Genomic DNA, 20,337 nt, shown 5'->3' with positions numbered 1-20,337 from the left:
CTGATAATGGTGCACGATTATTGATATCCTTTTGAAAAAAAGCCCTTAAGTCATTTGGGAAAACACATCACTTTGCGTGCTTCAAAAGTGAGTTACAAAGTAATCCAAGGGAGTTGATTTCAGATGTCGTTAATAAAACTACTAACATAAGTGGAAGTTGTGCTGCTTCAGTGTACAAAGTAATTTGCGAATATAAATGCCTTGAGGAATCATCATCATGTATTATTTCAGAGGATGATATGTATGAGTGTAAGTGAAGTGTAGTCTTGTAACAGTAGGAATGATCGACCATTCCTGTGATGTGTGGTTACTTGAAACCCAACCACTAAAGAACACTGGTATTCACAATCTAGTATTCAAATCCGTATAAAAGTAACTGCCTTTACTAGGATTTGAACAATGGAACTTTTGTCTCAAAAATCAGCTTATTTGCAAAGACATGTTCACCACTAGATCAACCCGATGGATCACATTTTTGGACCTTTTCTTTTTTTTCCTGTTTAGCCTCCGGTAACTACCGTTTAGATAATTCTTAAGAGGATGAATGAGGATGATATGTATGAGTGTAAATGAAGTGTAGTCTTGTACATTCTCAGTTCGACCATTCCTGAGATGTGTGGTTAATTGAAACCCAACCACCAAAGAACACCGGTATCCACGATCTAGTATTCAAATCCGTGTAAAAATAACTGGCTTTACTAGGACTTGAACGCTGTAACTCTCGACTTCCGAATCAGCTGATTTGGAAAGACGCGTTAACCACTAGACCAACCCGGTGGGTCACATTTTTGGACCTAGCTAAAGCATTTGACACTGTAAACCAAAGAATTTTATTGGATAAGCTTCATAGATATGGTATCAGGGGAAAACTTGGAAACTAATTTAAATAACAGGCAACAAAATGTTTAGGAAGATATCAATAGGAGTTTCGCAAGGTACAGTCTTAGGACCCCTATTATTTATATTGTACAGGGTGATTCAAAGAAACGGGAAATTTTGAAAGTTGTGTTGGTAGCCATGGGCGATTGGTACCACTTGATAAGTGTGCACCACTTATCAAGTGGTACCAATCGTTAATCTTTAGGTTAGGGAGGTTTGCGCAACCTCTCTAACCTAACCTGCCATTTAGTTGTCATGGATCCTTGGGAGTGGTGCGCAACGTGCATTTGCTATCAAAGCGTTTTACAAAAACAATGACAGTGTGGAGGGAGCACGTAGAGAATTTCGCCATCATTTTAATCGGGGACGGCACAACCTTGTTCAATCAGCACATGCAATTAAAACATGGATATCTAATTTTGAAGAAACTGGTTCGGCAATGAAAAAGAAACCTCCAGGCCGTGAGCAAACCGTATGTATACCACAGAATGTTCAAGCTTTACAAGATGCTGTCACACGAAGTCCACATCGGTAATCCGTCGTCTCTCAGCATCTTTACAATTGCATAGTTCAAGTGTTCGAAGAATGTTAGTGAAGGACTAACGATACCATCCATACAAGTTGCAGATCATCTAGGAACTGAAACCGAACGATGCAGTTGTGCCATCACAATTCTGTAATGTAATGCTTCAGAAGATAAATGATAACGAATAGTTGTTCACGAACTGTAGATGTCAGACGAAGCGCATTTCCACCTCAGTGGATTTGTTAACAAGCAAAATTTCAGTTACTGGGCACAAGAAAATCCTACGCAGCTACACCAGCATCCGTTGCACAGCCAGAAAGTGACCGTGTGGTGTGCTATGTCATCTTACGGTGTTATAGGCCCTTATTTTTTTGAGGATGACAACGGTCTTGCGATTACAGTGACGTCAGCTCGTTACATAGCCGTGCTTGAAACCTTTGTTGTGGAACAACAAAAGAGATTTCCACCAATTCTTAACACAGCCTGGTCAACAAGACAGAGCAACGTCACATACTGCACGAATATCGATGGCAGCTGTACCCAGATTGTTTGGACGTGTCATTTCACGAAATGGTGACATTAGATGGCCTCCCAGATCGCCTGATCTCTCAGCTTGCGATTACTTTTTGTGGGGTCACCTTATAAGCAAAGTGTTCCACAGTAGACCTGCTACAACGGAAGAACTGAAGGCAAAGATCCGAGAAGCAATTGCAGAAATTCCAGTTGTGATGTTACGTCAAACCATGAACAATTTAACGAAGAGACTTCGTGAGTGTTTACGTAGAAGAGGAGGTCACCTGCAAGATGTCATCTTTAAAAAATAAACTAAAATGTATGTATCCTAAAATGAAAACATCTGTACAATTACATGAAATAAAATTAATTTTCTAAAAAAATGTTTCATTAACGTTATTTAATTTTTTTAATTTCCTGTTTCTTTGAATTACCTGTATATCAATGATATTCTTGTGGATATGCCTGAAAGTGCAGTTTTGAAATATGCAGATGCTGCATCTATAATTGCAACTGGCATAAATTGGATTGAAATTGAAAGAAAAAGAATGAATACTTAAACAAAATTTCAAATTGGCTAGCTCTGAATAAGTTATTTCTGAATGTAGACAAGACGGTATTTATGGCCTTCGTAACATACAGTGATAGTATATCCATGGTAATAAATGTACAAATCAGAGGTGTTAAGCTAAAAAAGTTGAATATAGTAAATTCTTGGAATGATTATTGATTTTAACCCGAAATGGGATAAACACAGAGTACATAATCAAAGACTAAATACCCAGTATTTATATTTTATAAGCTATCGAGATTCTTGAACACAAAAACATTAAGAATGATATATTATGTCTTTTTCCACAGCTTAATTAAATACAGAATTATTGCATGGGATGGTGCATACAAAAGGTGCACAAACTTAATACAGTCCCTCCAGAAATTCATATTGAGAATACGTAAAAATATCTTTAGTGAGAAATTACTGATGAACATTGAACAGATGTTTTCTTACAAATCATTAAATTACAAAATAAATTCATCAATTCCAATAGTACAATAAGAAATAAAATATATTCCAATGCCAAGAATAAATAAGACTATTAGCTTTAAAAGCAGTTACATCAAAGCTATAAAACTATTTAATCTACTGCTAATGATCTCAAAAGATTAGTAGAAAATAAGCATACCATAAGAAGAAAATTTAAGGAGAGTGGATTAGGATGAATATATAAGTTTTATATTTTGTTTAAATACTCAACACGATGCTTTAACTTGTTAAAGCGCCCTAGTTCAATTTTTTGAATTCTATGCTTAAAAGTATGCTGTATGGTTATTACTTTTGGAAATACCACATTATGAGAAAGCTCTAACAGAAATGATGAGATTGCATAATCTATCCAATTTATAGGTTTCATTATTGCGAGTAGATATTTGAACAAGGTTTATGAGTACCTGGTTAAAAAAGTTTTTATAACCATACAATATTATTTATTAGAAAATACAGTATTTAACTCGCTTCATACAGAGTGATGTTGGTTGGGAGCTTGTTGTATACTATTTATTTAATATTGCAAAATTAGAATTCATTACTGCATAATATAAATATTTAATTACAATTTTTCAATAATAAAAATAATATTATAATATATTATGAATATTATTATGATATTTATATTATATTTTTTTCACCATTTTGTATAAATATTAAATGTAGGTTTAATATTAACATGGAGTGTAGAGGAAAATAATCAAGAAAAAAGGAATGATTGTTTAAGGAATAAAAATAGAGTAAGAAATGCCATGAATATTTCCACAGAGACCAAAAAACGATAAAGCAGACTATTATTAATATCTTTGTCATAACAGGGAATAGAGAGCAACACTTACTGGTGTGAGCAGTCAGTGGCTAAGGGTGTCAAGCCATTTGTTTTTTTTTTGTATTTTTCCTAAGATTATCATTGGATTTGGTTAAAATGTATATGGGACCACTGCAAAAGTATACTCTTTCAATTAGAAAAAAATACTATGAAAATCAGTTTACTAATGTCGGAGATATTGCATAACATACATTAAAAAAAAAACTAACAAAAAATTTAATTGACAACCTCCTCCCCTTTTTTGATGTTGGTTAAAAACTCAGTGTGTGTGATATGACAAAACATTTTGATGTAGGGAAAAGTCAGATAAGCAATATTTCAAAAAAACAAACCTGATATCAAAAGTCATGGACTGATTCAGTTAAGCAAACATTTATTTCTTAAAATGCCACGCCTAGCAATTGACAATTTGATGTATGAGTAGTTTTGCAGGGCTCGTGCTAATAACATTCTGGTCTCTGGAACTTTTATATATGAGAAAGCCCTAGAAATTGCTAAACAACTTGGTTACAATGAGTTTAAAGCATCAGGGGCTTAGTTTAATAAATTCTGAATTAGACATAACGTTTCACATAAAACTGTTTGTGAAGCAGCTGGTGCTGTAGATGAGAATTTGGTGTCTCAGTGGAAGGAAAAGTTAAATGAAATATGTGTGGGTTATAATGAAAGAAGGATTTTTAATTATGATGAGACTAAGCTTTTCCCAGTAAAACGATGTTTGAAAGAAAAAATGTACAGGGGGAAGATGTCAAAAGAACTACTGACTTATATTGGATGTGAATATGTCAGGTGAATTTGAAAAACCATTAATAATTGACAAAGCCACAATGTTTTAAAGGTATGAGCATAAACTCGTTAGAAATTGAATGGTATTCGAATAAAAAATCTTGAATGACTAGGGACATAATGATAAACTGATTGTTGTTAAGTTTTGATCACAGAACGGGAAGGCAAAATGATAGTCATTCTATTCTTGGACAATGCAAAATCCACCCTGACGTTAGTTTAGAAAACGTAAAACTGATATTTCTTACCCCACACACTATTGCAGTATGTCAACCATTTGATTGATCAGATCGAATCCACCCTGACGTTAGTTTAGAAAACGTAAAACTGATATTTCTTACCCCACACACTATTGCAGTATGTCAACCATTTGATTGATCAGATCAAGTCAGAACTTTAAAATTCAGTACAAAAAAAAAGTTATGATACTTATCGTCAACAATGAAAGATACACATGCTGATGAGGTTTCTAAAAGCATGAGTGTGGTGAATGCAGTTTAATGGATTTGTATGGCTATAATAAAAAAGGTTACTAACAAGTCAGTGAAAAATTGTTTTGTAAAATACAGTATTAAACCTCCACAAACTAACTTCAATTCTGACATTGAAAATCTTAATGAACCAAATGAAAATTCTGTTGAACAGAGGGCGTTACAAGAACTTATTGGAATCATTTGGAAACTACAAAGAGTACCCAAACATTGACAACGCACTCAACACAGAGGATGTATTGACCAACATCTGTAATCTTTATGCTGCCTCAGACCTGACTACTTCCAAAACTAACAACAATGAACCTGGATTATCATCATGACTAAGGAAGCAAGAGAAGAGGTTAGAGAAAATTAAAGCAATATTTATTTCAAAAAGAATTACCAGAAGGTATTACTTTAATATCAGAAGTGCAGTCACTTATTGAAAATATATGTACCAGGACTTAGTTCAAACTAAAATAGACAGCTATTTTAAACTATCTACATATAAATAAATTGTTATGTATCCACATTTGATTACTTTTTTTATTAATATTCTTTTATTCTGTAGCTTCTTTGATAAATATTTTTGTAGCTTACATTGTTTTTATTTCATTTTAGTACAGTACAGTAATTTTATTGGTCGATTACAGTATTATTATTTTTTTTATTCAAATATAAACAGAAGAAAGTGTTTTATTTTCAAAAAAACTTAAATTTTACAAGTTTTTTTTTTATTTAGCAACTATTTTTTTTTCATGTTCATAAAATAAATACACAATACTGTTGTTCTATTCAAAGTGTTTTTTTCCCATTCATTAACAACATAATACTGTATTCACACTTTTCTGAATAGCAGATACCTTTAAGTAACAGATAGATTGTTGTTTCTGAGCCATGTCCATGGTTTGGTGAACAACAATTTCAAGTTGTATGGTATTTATGACCTGCAATTATGTTCCAAGCTCTTTTAATTTCTTGCATACAGAATCCAGTTTTCTAATTATTAAAGTACTGTCCTTGGTAAAATCAGTAGAATATGATTTTTTTTGTATTTAAAAAAAAATCAAATGGGATTATTTCATGTCTTTCTGTACCCACAATCCACTATGTTTTTTTTGTAAAAATTCTTGAATTGACTGCAAACTGTGAATGAAAGTTATAAAATCTTTACCCAAGTCTGAACTAGCTTTCATTTAATTTTCCAGACTCTAGCACTGTTGGGTTATTTTTTACTAAATTCTTTCTTGTAAGTTAATCAACAGTGTATAGTTTAAGTCTTTTAATTTTGTGATTTTGCATAATGTTATGTTTATTAATTCAACTTGTTTTTATGGGGAAGTTAAAAGTGCTTTCACTGATGGCATGAAATTTAGTGTAAAGCTATGAATAGCTGCTCCCCGGTTGTCCTATGTAGAATACATTACAGCTTGAGCAGTCAAATTTACAGAGCCCAGGCAATCTGAACTTGTTTGATTATGTGAGTTATGATCAGGAAATGTGCATTTTTTTGTGGTTTTGTTTACAATATTTTTTTTTGTGGTTTTGTTTACAATATTTTTTTTAATTGAGATTTTTTCAGTACAGTTTTTTATTGTGAATTTGTTTTGTTTATTTTTCTGAATTTGTTTACAAATATTATGTTAGTGGTCGATTGAACCAGTTAGCTTCAGATAACTGTTTTTCTACACATACTTCAACCTGTAATGTGTAAACGTCTAAAACAGTTTTTTTTTGTGTATGGTTTTGTGTTGATTCTTATAACTAAACAGCCTGAGTATGAAGTGCTAAAAGAAATTTCTAAACTTAGCTTAAAAGACTTATATAAATAAGGTAATTAGCCTATGTTCCCTTCAAAGTAGTGCAATCTAATTAAACACTGCAATCTAACCTAACACAACAATCCAACTTTTATCATGTCTTGAATGTTTTTGAGTTGTTTTCTTGGAGCCTTTAGTGCTACCTGTAATTTTAAAATTCAGTTTATTCTTCTGACTTTACAGTTTCAACTTCACTAATTGAAATATGACAAAATCATGTAGGACTAAATGTGATTACTATAAAAATTAAGAACATCTGCCAAAAACTGGATTGTTCTCAGGAAAGCGTTAAAGTAGGCAATTTGAAATTGCATTGTGACTTACATAACAAACATCTACATATATTACGTAGTAAATTTTATTCATTATCCTGTTGAGTGTCTGATGAATAGCAGTTTCTTATTGAATTGCAACTGTAATTTTTTATCAAACATGAAGTCCCTAAATGAGTCAGTCAAAAAGCTCCTGATGATGTGGAGGTAATAGTATTTCTGGTTGGTCAAACCACTTTGTACACTGCATATCTGGTTGGGCAAAAGCACTTATAAATAATTGGCTGCATTTTTTAGATAACAGTGCTCCCTGAATGTTTGCCATGATCATTTGGTGTTTAGTTGGCCCTAAATATGAATACAGCAGCTACAGAGGTACTGAGCTCATAGTTCTTCAGCATAATTATGTACTATGATTCAACACACCAACTCACAAGTGTTGTAAGCAATCACTAATTGCAGCAAACTGGCTTACTTTTTAAGATCATTTAGTTATAACCCTAATATGAGAAGTTTTAAACAGTACCTGAAATACTAGAAAGATAATTAATTACATATCTTATCTTAAAATACAAAATATGTGAAATCATGAATTCTTCATTACTATTAAATAAATTATAGCCAATAAATGGATGTAAGAAATTAATTTTATTTGTGGTATCTTTATGTAAAGAATCTACTAAAAACATATATTTTAATGTGATCAGGGTGACTGTTTTGGAGGAACAATTAAAGATACAGCTGCTTCAGCAATTCTTGGATTCTAAAAATAAAACAAACATATATAAAAATTATAACTCATACTTACTTTTAGAACAATTTTCTTGCAATAGTAAATATGTAAAATTATACTCAATTAATACAGAATAAAATTTATAATATAATCCTATTTACCTATTTAAATATAATTTATAATAAAACCCTATTTGAGACTGTGGTTTGGAATGAAAATTCATATAATCTAAAAATGCATATTGCTTGCTGATCACAAAAGGTGTATATTTTAAAATACAGAAACTTATTTGAAATTGTTTTGTGTCTGAAATTGGTTAACAATAAATTAAAATTTATTTACAATGGAATCTGTGAATCTATGATTACATTTCTTTTAAACAGAGACGTAAGTTCAATGTAATATGGCTACACCTTACATTTGCATATAAATTATTGTATCTAATCTCTAATTTAAAGATAAGAAAATATGAAAAATCTAAATTTTCTATTTTGAAAAAAAATTAATAAATTAAATTTATTCTACTATATATATTTCATAATACATAAACTGCAAACTTAAAATAAATAAAAATAATCAAAATTATTTAAAAAATAAGGTTATGAAATTTTGTAAAAATAAATTATTTATACTAATTGGTCTGTAAAACCCACATATCAAGATATACAGGATTATGCTGTACACAATATGCATTTATTATCTAAGTAACTGAGAGGATACAGGGGGCTTCCTTACCAATAGTCACAGAAAGAATACCCAAAATCAGGGACTATGATTGTCAGTATATATCGAGAGAAAAGAAAAGAGGAGAAGGAGTTACCACCTTTATAAACAAAACCTTACTCATTGACAATATCATAACTGGCATGAAGGAAAACACATATCAATAGATATCACTATGTCAAATGAGATTACCTTAACCATAGTAAATACATACATTCCTTATCAAAAAATAACAGAAGAGCTAGACTGTATTCTACCTAAGACAAAGTTATTTATGATAGTTGGAGACTTTAATAGCAGGTAGAAAATCTTTCCATTGTTGAAAACCACAATGGACACAAGATATGACATGCTGCTCTTAAACTTGCCATGGGAGCCTACATACCAATCCCCTTCTTCTGGAACTACAAGCACATTGGATCTTTCATTTATTTCACCAGCTTTTCTAGACTACGTAGTTGGTCTGTAGGAGAGTATTTGTCAAGCTATCATTGCCTGTGAATTGCAAGCTTGGTTTCTCTACTATAAACAACCCTAATACAAAACAGAATCTACAGAGTAGAAACAGAATAAAATAAGCCAACTGGAAATTTTTCAAAGGGGAAATGGCTTTGACATGCAATACTTGGGACAGCTTGGAACAATTGTTCATTAACGCAGCAATAAAGAGCATGGCAAGAGTGAAACTCTGTATTAGGAATAAACTTAATGTCTGGTGGAAAAAAGATATTCTAAATTGGTCAGAGATAGGAAGAAAAGCAGGAAAATTTGGAAGAGCAGCCATTCACCAGAAAACAAGCACAAAATATAACCTAGCAGCTGCCAAAAGCAAGATAGCCATTAAGATAGCTAAAAGCATTTCCTGGAAAACTTTTGTGAACTCAATGAACTGTAACACACTAGCTACTACAGTATGGAATAAATTCAAATCTTTGCAAGGAAAAAGTGATAACACAATATTCAAATTAGTAAACTCAGACAACACTGTTATAACAGAGAAGTCGGAGATTGCTGAGGTGCTGATCAGTATGTACTCCTTAAGGGCTGGTAGGCCAGTTCCTTGGCCGAGCCTGACATCAGAGGAGCAATATCTACTTGTAATATGGAGCAAGTTTTCAGGCAGAAGCATATGCAATACATCAGCCTTTCATGGAGAATAAGCTAAAAACACTTGTAGATTTGCATGATTCAGCACCTGGAGAGGATGGAATACACAATGCTATGCTTCAGAACACATCAAATTCATACCAAACTGCATTATTGAAATATTTTAATAATATATGGTCTATAGAAGAACTTCCAGAAATATGAAAACTCACAAAAATTATACCATCTGCAAACCTGGGAAAGACTCAGCAAATGAAACCTCATATCGCCCAATATATCTAACATCATGTGTATGCAAATTACTGGAAAGGATGATCAATGAAAGATTAAAATGGAAACTGGAGTCTGAAGATCTATTGAGTGACAGGCAGTTTGGTTTCAGACCAAGAAGTACTGTGGATGCTTTGCAGTACTTAACTGGTAAAATAAATACTGCCTTCTACAAGAAATAGTGTACAGTTGCCATAATGATCGATTTTGAAGCAGCATTTGACAGTGTGCTGAGAAAAGTCCATTGTTCTCCAGTGCATGAAACTGGGCATTAGAGGCAGAATGCTGAAATTTCTCTACAATTTTTTGATCAAAAGGAAATGAAAACTATTGTAAATGAGTTGAGTTTGAACAAAGACCAGTGAACAATAGAACACCACATGGAGCAGTTTTAAGTTCCACATTATTTAGTATAATGCTAAATGACATTATGTCCAATACTTCAAAAAACATAGATTTACATCATATACACAGATGATTTAACAATATGGTCTTCCAGGAGAACCCAGTCCAAGCTGTTCTTGAAGTGCAGCAAGCCACAAAATTTGGTGCTTAAGTAGACAACAAAGTGGAATTTAAAAATATCTGAAGAGAAAACAGAATCTACAGTTTTTACTACAAGATACTCCCTCAAGAATTTTAAACAAATTATGTATATTAATGGTCACATCCTGCATTACAATCCAAATTCAAAGATCCTCGGTATTGCTTTGGATTCTAAATTCCAGTGGGGTCCTCATATTGCCTATATACAAAGCCAATGCATAGGAAGAATGAATGCTATGAAGGTCAATGCAAGTAGAGTTTGAGGTGCAGATACTGTTATTCTAGGAGAGTTTTATCTGACATTCATTAGATAAAAAATGACGTATGGATCTGAGGTTTGGAAGTCTGCTGCTGCATGTCATCTCAAGAAGTTAGAAGCAATTCAAAACAGCTCTACAAGAATATGTTTAGGATGTCCTAGAACAACCAGTGTTGTCAATGGAGACTGAACTGGCAATTGAATCATTAAATTTGTACATTAGGAGGATGTTCATGACAAAACACATCAAAGGCCAGGTTCTCCCACAAAACCATCTACTCTTATCATCTAGAAAAAAACAAGTTGATTCAAAATTCCTTCAATAGTATCATATCAAACATGGAACACCAATCTCCACAAAGTGCACCAGAAGTCTTTCTGATGGTAAGCTCCACTTCTCCATGGTTAATTGACAACATTAATATTGAACTAACCATTCCTGGAATTGTAAAAAGAAGAAGAAATTCTAGAGTTCCTCTTGCAGACAGCCTTGGAGTATATAGGCACACGATATATTATGGATTCCACTGGATTTTCACAGATGGATCAGTCGAAGGTGTTAAAGGGAATGCTGGAGCTGCCTTCTGTGACCGAACAGCTGACACAGAATTTGTCCTACCATCAGGATCTACAGGTAGATCCTGATGGTAGCACAACCGGTGCTGAACTGCTCACAATTAATGGTGCACTTGCTTATATTCACACCATCCCTGTGAGTGATATCTGTATTTCTAATTTCGACTGACTCTAGATCAGCCCTACAAATAATACAAAAAAGATTATCTGGAAAAAATATCGCCTAACAGTGGATACTTTTTTTTTTGTTTGCTTTACCTCCAGGTCCACAGTCAGTTTTTAACGGTCCACAGTTTGTAAATTTTTGTATTTATTATCAACAAAATTTTTCTCTGAGCCATCAATAATATTGTTTACCATTAATTTTTACAATACTGCATAATTTTACAACTGCACTTGAAAAAACTCCACATGACAAAATTCCATTCAATAAAAAATGAAATGTGGAATTGGCTAACAAAAAAGAAACTAATTGTCATTTATTTTACTTTTCTTTTTTTTGAGAATATATTAACATAACAATATAAAATGTAACAGACTAAAGACAGTGACATAAATTAGATGAAAGTTTTCAGTTTAAAATCATTGTTCTGTTTTAAATATGTAGGTATTTAACAACATAAAACCAAGAAAAACACAGTGAACAGTTAGATGCTGAAGGAAAACCTCTGTGGAAGAAGTTCAATTAGAATGACATCTTTGGAAACTAGTATATAAAGAACAAAGATAAATTTTTGCTACAAAAGGAATATGTGTTAGTTATATCATTAATACTATTATGATTGATAATAGCAATGAAATCACATTTCAGAATTATTCCAATTGCATAAAAAAACCTGGAACAACTATTATCATCAAAGCCAGATCATAGCTGTATTTACAGTGATTTTGTTCTAATCATAATACTGTGTCAAAGAACTTCCATTTTTTGATCCAGTTTGATAAGAAAAAAAAATTATTGCTTTTGAGTAAACAAAGGAAGTACAAGGTTGAACTAAGTACATAAAAAGATTTTTTTGGTATTTACATATTACCAGCCGGCCAATAAATTGCAAACTTTTGAGTTTTTGTTAATATCACCCGAAATAGCCATTGTATTATCACTTTTATAACCATTTATATTTATTTATTTTATAAATGTAATTTAACCAAACTAAACCTACACTCGCTAACCTTGATTAATTATCACAGTAATGTTTTGACTACTTAAATAATAAATTCAGTAATTATTGCAATTATTTATTATTTAAATAATTAAAAAAATTACTGTTAATTACTCGAGGTTAGCGAGCGAAGGTTAAGTTTGGTTAATTTATGTCTATAATTATAAGCAATAATGCTTATATTTTTAATATGTAGAATATGTAAATGATCCCGTAACTTTGAAAATACTTCAAACTTATGGGATCATTATGGTTATGGTCGACATGCTAATACATAAGTACCATTTTTTTCTACTACAATTGGAATAGTACAAGCACATTCTACTTTCAGCAACCATATGTTGTTTCATTTCCAGTTTGCAAATGTGTTTTCTATTTACACCAAATTTTCTGATATAAAAAAATAAGATTCTTGTATGGGAATTACAATGTTTAGAATCGAGCAAGATGTTTACAGAAATTTTGAAAATATAAGAAGCTTATATTTTTTACATCACTGTATGCAATATTATTACTGCTATTCGGATTTCAAATAAAGCACACCCAAGATAAAGTGTAAAGATTGTGTTTATTTCTTGTTTTTTACTGAAATGGTGTTATTTATTATTAGTATATCCCAAATGAGTAGTATATCCCAAAGGGTTTATTATTTGAAAGTAGTGAAGTGTTGAAGGGAGGTAGTGTGAGAAAGAAGAGACCTGAAGTGTTATGTGATCAAACAAGAAAATAATATTACACGATACTACTCCCACATATTTGCAACTGCTTAAAGGAAAAAGTTTAGTGAAGCATAATTAGGCTTAGCATATTTTTTTGGGTCCAACCCAGAAAATATTTTTGAAATTTCCTGTTAAACTTTTAACAGTTTACTGAAACATTAAAACTTTATGTGTTCAGTTGTATTTTTCACTAGACATGACTTTTTTCAGAAATGGTTTGTTTGTTTTAATTTCATCATAAAATTCACAACAAGAAAGTTCTGAATTAATTTTAACATTTAGCAGATGTTTTTAAGTCTACCCCTTTCTGCAAACCAAATGTTCCCTGTAATTGAAAAAAAAAACTCAACTGGAGCAGATGTCCCAGGCAAAGACATTGCAAACTCAACCATTTTAGAAATATTGTAACATGAAATATCAGTCTTTTGAAACACCTTAAAAATTGCTTTCTATTTCTCTTCAACAGTAACTGGTACTTTTTCAGAACTTGAACCACAACCTACCCTTTGGTTTTGAATTACCTGGTTCAACAATGTACGTTCATCAAATAGGTCATAAATATTTATGGAATCTTTTATAATTTCATTAACTTGTCTCTTCTAAATCAGACCAGGCAATTTTAGTTCATAAATTTATCCACTGAAACTTGCTAACTTTATCAAAACTGGTTCTCTACAACTCTATACTAAAATTATAAAAATGATCTACGCTTCAGAAGAAGTTTTGTTCCTGAACATCATTATTTTCTTTTAGAGTGCATAGCAATTCTTTGGTAGAATATGGTATAAATTTGTGGATTTTTCTTTCCTGAAGTTGACAAATTAATGGAGAATATGTCTGAAATGCTTCTGTTGCTGTGATAGAATTAGCTTCCAATTTCAAAATTACGTTATTGAATAACTGTAGAGTACCGTATAAAAATTTCAAAATCAGTTCACATCCTGATTTAAAAAAAAAACAAATAATAATTTTGAGCATTTGTCACATGATAAGAAGTATGATTTTTGGCCATCAAAAATGGAAAGAATTCTTTCTATTGTGGTAAAACTAAGGAACCTTGTGCTGCTATGAGATAATACTTTTTTGTAATCTGTTTCCACAAATTCACAGAACTCTTTAAGTTTCATTACTCTTACTGTATATATGAGAAAATATTTATAAATTTTTATAACAATAACTTCTATGTCCTGGGGTAAAGAATCACATGTTGTTCATAATGAATTGTGTACAAAGTGGGCTGAATAACCAATTCCTAAAATAGGTCTATCTAAATCAGTGAACTTTTCTGAAAACATATTCATTCCCTTTTCTCTTCATGACCACCAAAATTACTGTTAGTGTTATCAGCAGTTATCAACTTTTCTTAAATTTGAATTTTTTTATACACTGCAAAAATACAGAGTCAAACGCTGAGCAGTTTCACCTGACACTTCATCAAAATTTAAAAGTTTAACTTGAATTCCCTCCTCAACTGAAATATCTTATAACAATCAGAACAAGTTTTACTTCACTTCTGTTTGGGCTATCCACCGTTAATGTTACATAATTAATGTTTTCCAAAGAATACAACATATTATCAAATATAAATGATGAAATAACATTAACAATAGTTGCCTCTGTTTTGGTTCTAGCAGATGAAAATTTTGGGTCATATAATTTATGACCCAAATAATTTTTAGTTTAGATGTTCAGTCTGATGTTTTGAAACTGAGTTTGTGTCTAGCAATGTGGTATGAAAATGTAGCTTCAATAGCAGCATACTCCAGATTACTGTTATTGTTATTCCCCGTTTTGGCTTTAAAAAAAAATCTCTTATGTTTGCTAAAGGAGTAGCATTAATAGCACTCCTATTTTTAGCTGTTTTCATGTGGTCTTCAATATCACCCTTTGCTTTATGTGCAAAGAAAATTTTCCAGTACATAGTGTGCAATAAATAAGTTCATTGTTACTGTCATTACACAATTTCAAAAATTTGTATTCTTGTTGCAGGTTAACACTAAACACACATTTTTTTGCCCATTGCTAAACAATGAGACAAAAAATGAATAGAGATAAAATGATCAAAAACGTGTAGATGGGTTACTTCACACATGAAAATAACATAAACACATTGCTCCTGTTGTGTTGTCCAAATGACTAAATAAGACATTGTGGTGAGACCAGTAGCCACACCTCCATCAAAGTTGACGTCAGCACTTGCTCCAAGGTCAGCTGAGAGATAGATGGCCATAAGAGAATGTTTAAAAATGCAATGTCGAACATATAGGTCTTAAAATTAAAAAAAAAATTCTCGCCAGTTACAAAATTCTCAAACCCCAGACAGCACTAAAAAAGCAGTACTGTTCGGGCTAATCCTAGATGTATGGTAAGCCTAAGAGTAACACAACTGTTGTACTCCATCCTCATTTTGCTTCTGTGGACTTCTTTCCTACTTTTTAAAGGTGAAATCCACCTTGAAAGGAAGGCCATTTCAAGATGACAGAAGAAATATTTAATCTAGTACGTTACTACATGAAACACATACCACAATATATCACAAAAGTGTTGAAAATGCTAGGAAGCAGTATATTAACAATGGAGGACCCAATTGTGAAGGGGATAAATCTGATTAATCTGTATAACAAGTAAATAAAAACCATTTTGAAAAAAATTTTGGTTTTTTTTAAGTCACAATTCTTGAAAATAAAAAAGTATTAACCCCTTTTTTATAGTAATGTTTTTATCCCCTTTTTTCATTTTCAAAATGTCAAAAATCCAACATGTGTAGTCACATGATAAATAATGAATGGTATAGTACTATGATTTGTTACATACTCAAGGTATTATGAATGCTATTAATTTAATTTTCTGAGAACAATCTGATTAACTAAAAAAAAAAAAAAATAACACTAAGAAGAGTATTGTACAATGTAACTTTATAACAATAATAATAATAATAAAAATATACCTCTTTTAAAGCAGTTAAAAGAACTGCATTTGTTGTATCATGATAAGCATCTTTATTTCTTATTTTTGGTAATGTACAACAACGTTTTGAAAGTGCTTTCATTCTTTGTTCCTTTCTGTAGTTTTTATGATCACTACATTTCAACACCAATTCTTCATGGTCTTCATAATTTAACTGGTTACCTAAAAGAAAGACAGAAATAAAATAAATATTGCTTTTAATATTATAAATAACATTGTAAATAAAATGTATATTTATAGGATAGGTAATCATAAAAAACACTTCATCAATAAAATTCTTATCTGAATTTGTGTAAAATATTCACAACAAACGTGCATATGCACACTATAAACGTAGCAAGAGCTGTTTTGTAGTATCACTGAATTTTTTGTAGTTATAGGTAATTTGAACATAAAGCATATCAAAGTTTTATAATTATATAAACTAAAAAGAAAACTTTTACCTGGGACCAAAAATTAATAGTAAATTACACAAACAAAAGTCCTTATAGGATTATGTTCTGGAAACATTTGTGCAAGTTGAATTTTACTTGAAATGAATTTGATTTAGTTTACAGAAAATTTACAGGAGAGGAATTATATCAGTATTTTATCATATTTTGAAATTAGAGTTAAAAAATCACAATTTTGTAAATTGTTTAATCATAATATTTATTTAAAAACAGAATACCACAACTAATATAACTGCTGTAACAAACATCATAATTTCATTTACCAATAATTTCTAACCAGTATATCTAAAAAAAATTAATGAAACTAGTTATACAGGATGATTCAAAGAAACGGGAAATTTTGAAAGTTGTGTTGGTAGCCATGGGCGATTGGTACCACTTGATAAGTGGCGCCAACCTCTCTAACCTAACTGCCATTTAGTTGTCATGGATCCTTGGAGTGGTGCGCAACGTGCATTTGCTATCAAAGCGTTTTACAAAAACAATGACAGTGTGGAGGGAGCACGTAGAGAATTTCACCATCATTTTAATCGGGGACGGCACGACCTTGTTCAATCAGCACATGCAATTAAAACATGGATATCTAATTTTGAGGAAACTGGTTCGGCAATGAAAAAGAAACCTCCAGGCCGTGAGCGAACCGTATGTACACCACAGAATGTTCAAGCTTTACAAGATGCTGTCACACGAAGTCCACATCGGTAATCCGTCGTCTCTCAGCATCTTTACAATTGCATAGTTCAAGTGTTCGAAGAATGTTAGTGAAGGACTAGCAATACCATCCATACAAGTTGCAGATCATCTAGGAACTGAAACCGAACGATGCAGTTGTGCAAGCACAATTCTGTAATGTAATGCTTCAGAAGATAAATGATAACGAAGAGTTTGTTCACGAACTGTAGATGTCAGACGAAGCGCATTTCCACCTCAGTAGATTTGTTAACAAGCAAAATTTCAGATACTGGGCACAAGAAAATCCTACGCAGCTACACCAGCGTCCGTTGCACTGCCAGAAAGTGACCATGTGGTGTGCTATGTCATCTTACGATGTTATAGGCCCTTATTTTTTTGAGGATGACAACGGTCTTGCAATTACAGTGACGTCAGCTCGTTACATAGCCGTGCTTGAAACCTTTGTTGTGGAACAACAAAAGAGATTTCCACCAATTCTTAACACAGCCTGGTCAACAAGACAGAGCAACGTCACATACTGCACGAATATCGATGGCAGCTGTACGCCAATTGTTTGGACAACGTGTCATTTCACGAAATGGTGACATTAGATGGCCTCCCAGATCGCCTGATCTCTCAGCTTGCGATTACTTTTTGTGGGGTCACCTTATAAGCAAAGTGTTCCACAGTAGACCTGCTACAACGGAAGAACTGAAGGCAAAGATCCGAGAAGCAATTGCAGAAATTCCAGTTGAGATGTTACGTCAAACCATGAACAATTTAACGAAGAGACTTCGTGAGTGTTTACGTAGAAGAGGAGGTCACCTGCAAGATGTCATCTTTAAAAAATAAACTAAAATGTATGTATCCTAAAATGGCAACATCTGTACAATTACATGAAATAAAATTCATTTTCTAAAAAAATGTTTCATTAACGTTATTTAATTTTTTAAATATCCCGTTTTTTTGAATCACCTGTATAATGAACAAAGTTTTATACTTATATTTCAAAAACATTTTCAAATCATTCAATAAGAATAATCTGTTAGTTACATAGGCAAATTTATCGCTAAAAATAAAAAAATGTCAAAATAATAAAACATTTAATTTGACGTGTTTTTGTAGCTATTTCACTTTTAATCGTTTAAATAATACTAGCTTATAACAACCCTAAATTTGAAAAACTTTGACCGTAGGTTCTTAAATAGAGTAAGTGTTCCTGTTGCATAAAAGGAAGAGAAGAATTGATAAATATAAGACGTAGCAGAAGGCTATACTCCTCAAATAACTTGGGTTAACTTCAACATATCAAACAATTTTGACAAAAATTAATCCCATTTGTAAAATTTTTGTTACGTGTTTTTCTAAGAGAATCTCTTTTTACAAAGCTGTCCAATAAGTACATCAGAAACAGAAAAAGTGCTTTGTTTTTTAAAACAGCAGGAAGAAGGGCAGATAAACAGCAGAGCAAATTATGATCAAAATTTATTCTATAATGTTATTTAATGATTAGCACTGTGATCTTTGATATTAAGTTGCAAAACACTGCATCCTGCCTTGACAAATTATTTTCATCCACAAATTTTTCTAAGTCAAACCAACTGTAGCCAAAGGTTTATACACTTTAACCAATATGCTACTTGAATATTAAACTTACAGTACCTAGCATTTTGTATAATGCTATATATTGTATTTATTGTTTATGTATTTATATTAATGTATTTGACTTACATTTATGTATTGTTTTTAAAAGATTTTGATTTGAATGTTCTGGTATAATAAATGGTAATGTCTGTTGTGTATTGTATGGTAATATAGAATGTCTTAAATATTTAGGACACCACAATTGTTAAAGAACATAAAACATTTTTGTTAAATAACTTAAATAAATTATTACATTCTATAATTGTATCAAATTATTTATTAAATAAGTTACTATATTTTTACACGACTGCCCAAAAAGGAGTGAATCTACATGCTTTTAAGGTGTATGTATGTTCCACCATAGCTGCTCAACGGCTGAATCAATTTAGATGTATGACCCTCTATTGGAATCCTTTGTTACTAGGAGTGTCATAAGCTAAATAAATATGTATGTTTATAAATTTAAAAAAAATAATTTACTATATACATAATTGCCACCCACACGTTTTTTAATTATATTATCCTATATTAAAAAGCAATGATTTTTATTTGGCAATTGTGTTTTTAATTTGTAATATTTACCTCTTGTTTAGTTATTTAAAAATATATTTCTTTAAAATATGTAATTTTTTTTTTTTTTTTTAATTTTATTTTTCTACTATTAAAATGAATAGTTAAACTAATTGATTTGAAATTTTATAAAATACTTAGGTTCAAATATATTTGAAAATACACTATTATATACATACTTCCAAAATGTTAGAAAATTAATTAATATCTGCTGTTATATACTATCAACAAATTAAAAAGTACAAACACCAAATTCACAAAAAATACAAGTATTATTTCATGCTCATTGAACATTAACATCTATTTCAAATGTATCATGTTAATTATATTTTTGAGAATAAAGAGAAAAGTAAATATAGAAGCTGGAAGGTCCCAATCAGGCTTGGCATTTTTCATATGCTATACATATTTCATTCAATATTACCAAACAAAAATCTTACCTTATGTGCAAAATAATCATTAAAAAAAAAAATTGGGTCTGAATCAAACTGGTATTAATCTAATCTTTAATGCAGAAGATATTTTTAAAAAGATTAGTGCTGAAAGATTGGTAATCCATAATGGGTATCCAATTTGGTTATAATACAAAAAAGATAAAAAAAGTTCGACCAAAATAAAATTCCTATTGAAGAAAACTTTTTTTTTTTTTTTTATTAAAATTAATTATTCAAATTTTAGATTAAAATAATAATTATCAAGCAATCAGAAAACTATATTTTCATAAAATCTTGCATGGTAACATTTTTTCAATATGAAAATAATCAGAAAAGTTTATAGGTATGAAAATCATGAT

General features: G+C 31.2%; 1 protein-coding gene across 2 annotated transcripts in view; it reads right to left on the bottom strand.

Annotated features, from left to right (window-relative positions):
* Positions 1-7,772: 7,772 nt before the first annotated feature.
* Positions 7,773-20,337, bottom strand: part of LOC142330264 (F-box/WD repeat-containing protein 10-like) — a 36,864-nt gene continuing 24,299 nt past the window's right edge. For both annotated transcript variants that reach the window (XM_075375453.1, XM_075375454.1), the window contains 2 exons: positions 16,187-16,368; positions 7,773-7,906 (listed from right to left, as the gene is read on the bottom strand). In XM_075375453.1, coding sequence (XP_075231568.1) covers positions 7,847-7,906; positions 16,187-16,368 — 242 coding nt within the window. In that variant the 3' untranslated portion in view covers positions 7,773-7,846. The remainder of the gene's footprint in view (positions 7,907-16,186; positions 16,369-20,337) is intronic.

Source organism: Lycorma delicatula, chromosome 9 (genome assembly GCF_047948215.1).
Source record: "Lycorma delicatula isolate Av1 chromosome 9, ASM4794821v1, whole genome shotgun sequence".
NCBI classification, from domain to species: domain Eukaryota; kingdom Metazoa; phylum Arthropoda; class Insecta; order Hemiptera; family Fulgoridae; genus Lycorma; species Lycorma delicatula.
The sequence above is the reverse complement of the archived record's forward strand: the minus strand, read 5'-3'. Positions and strand labels throughout refer to the sequence as shown.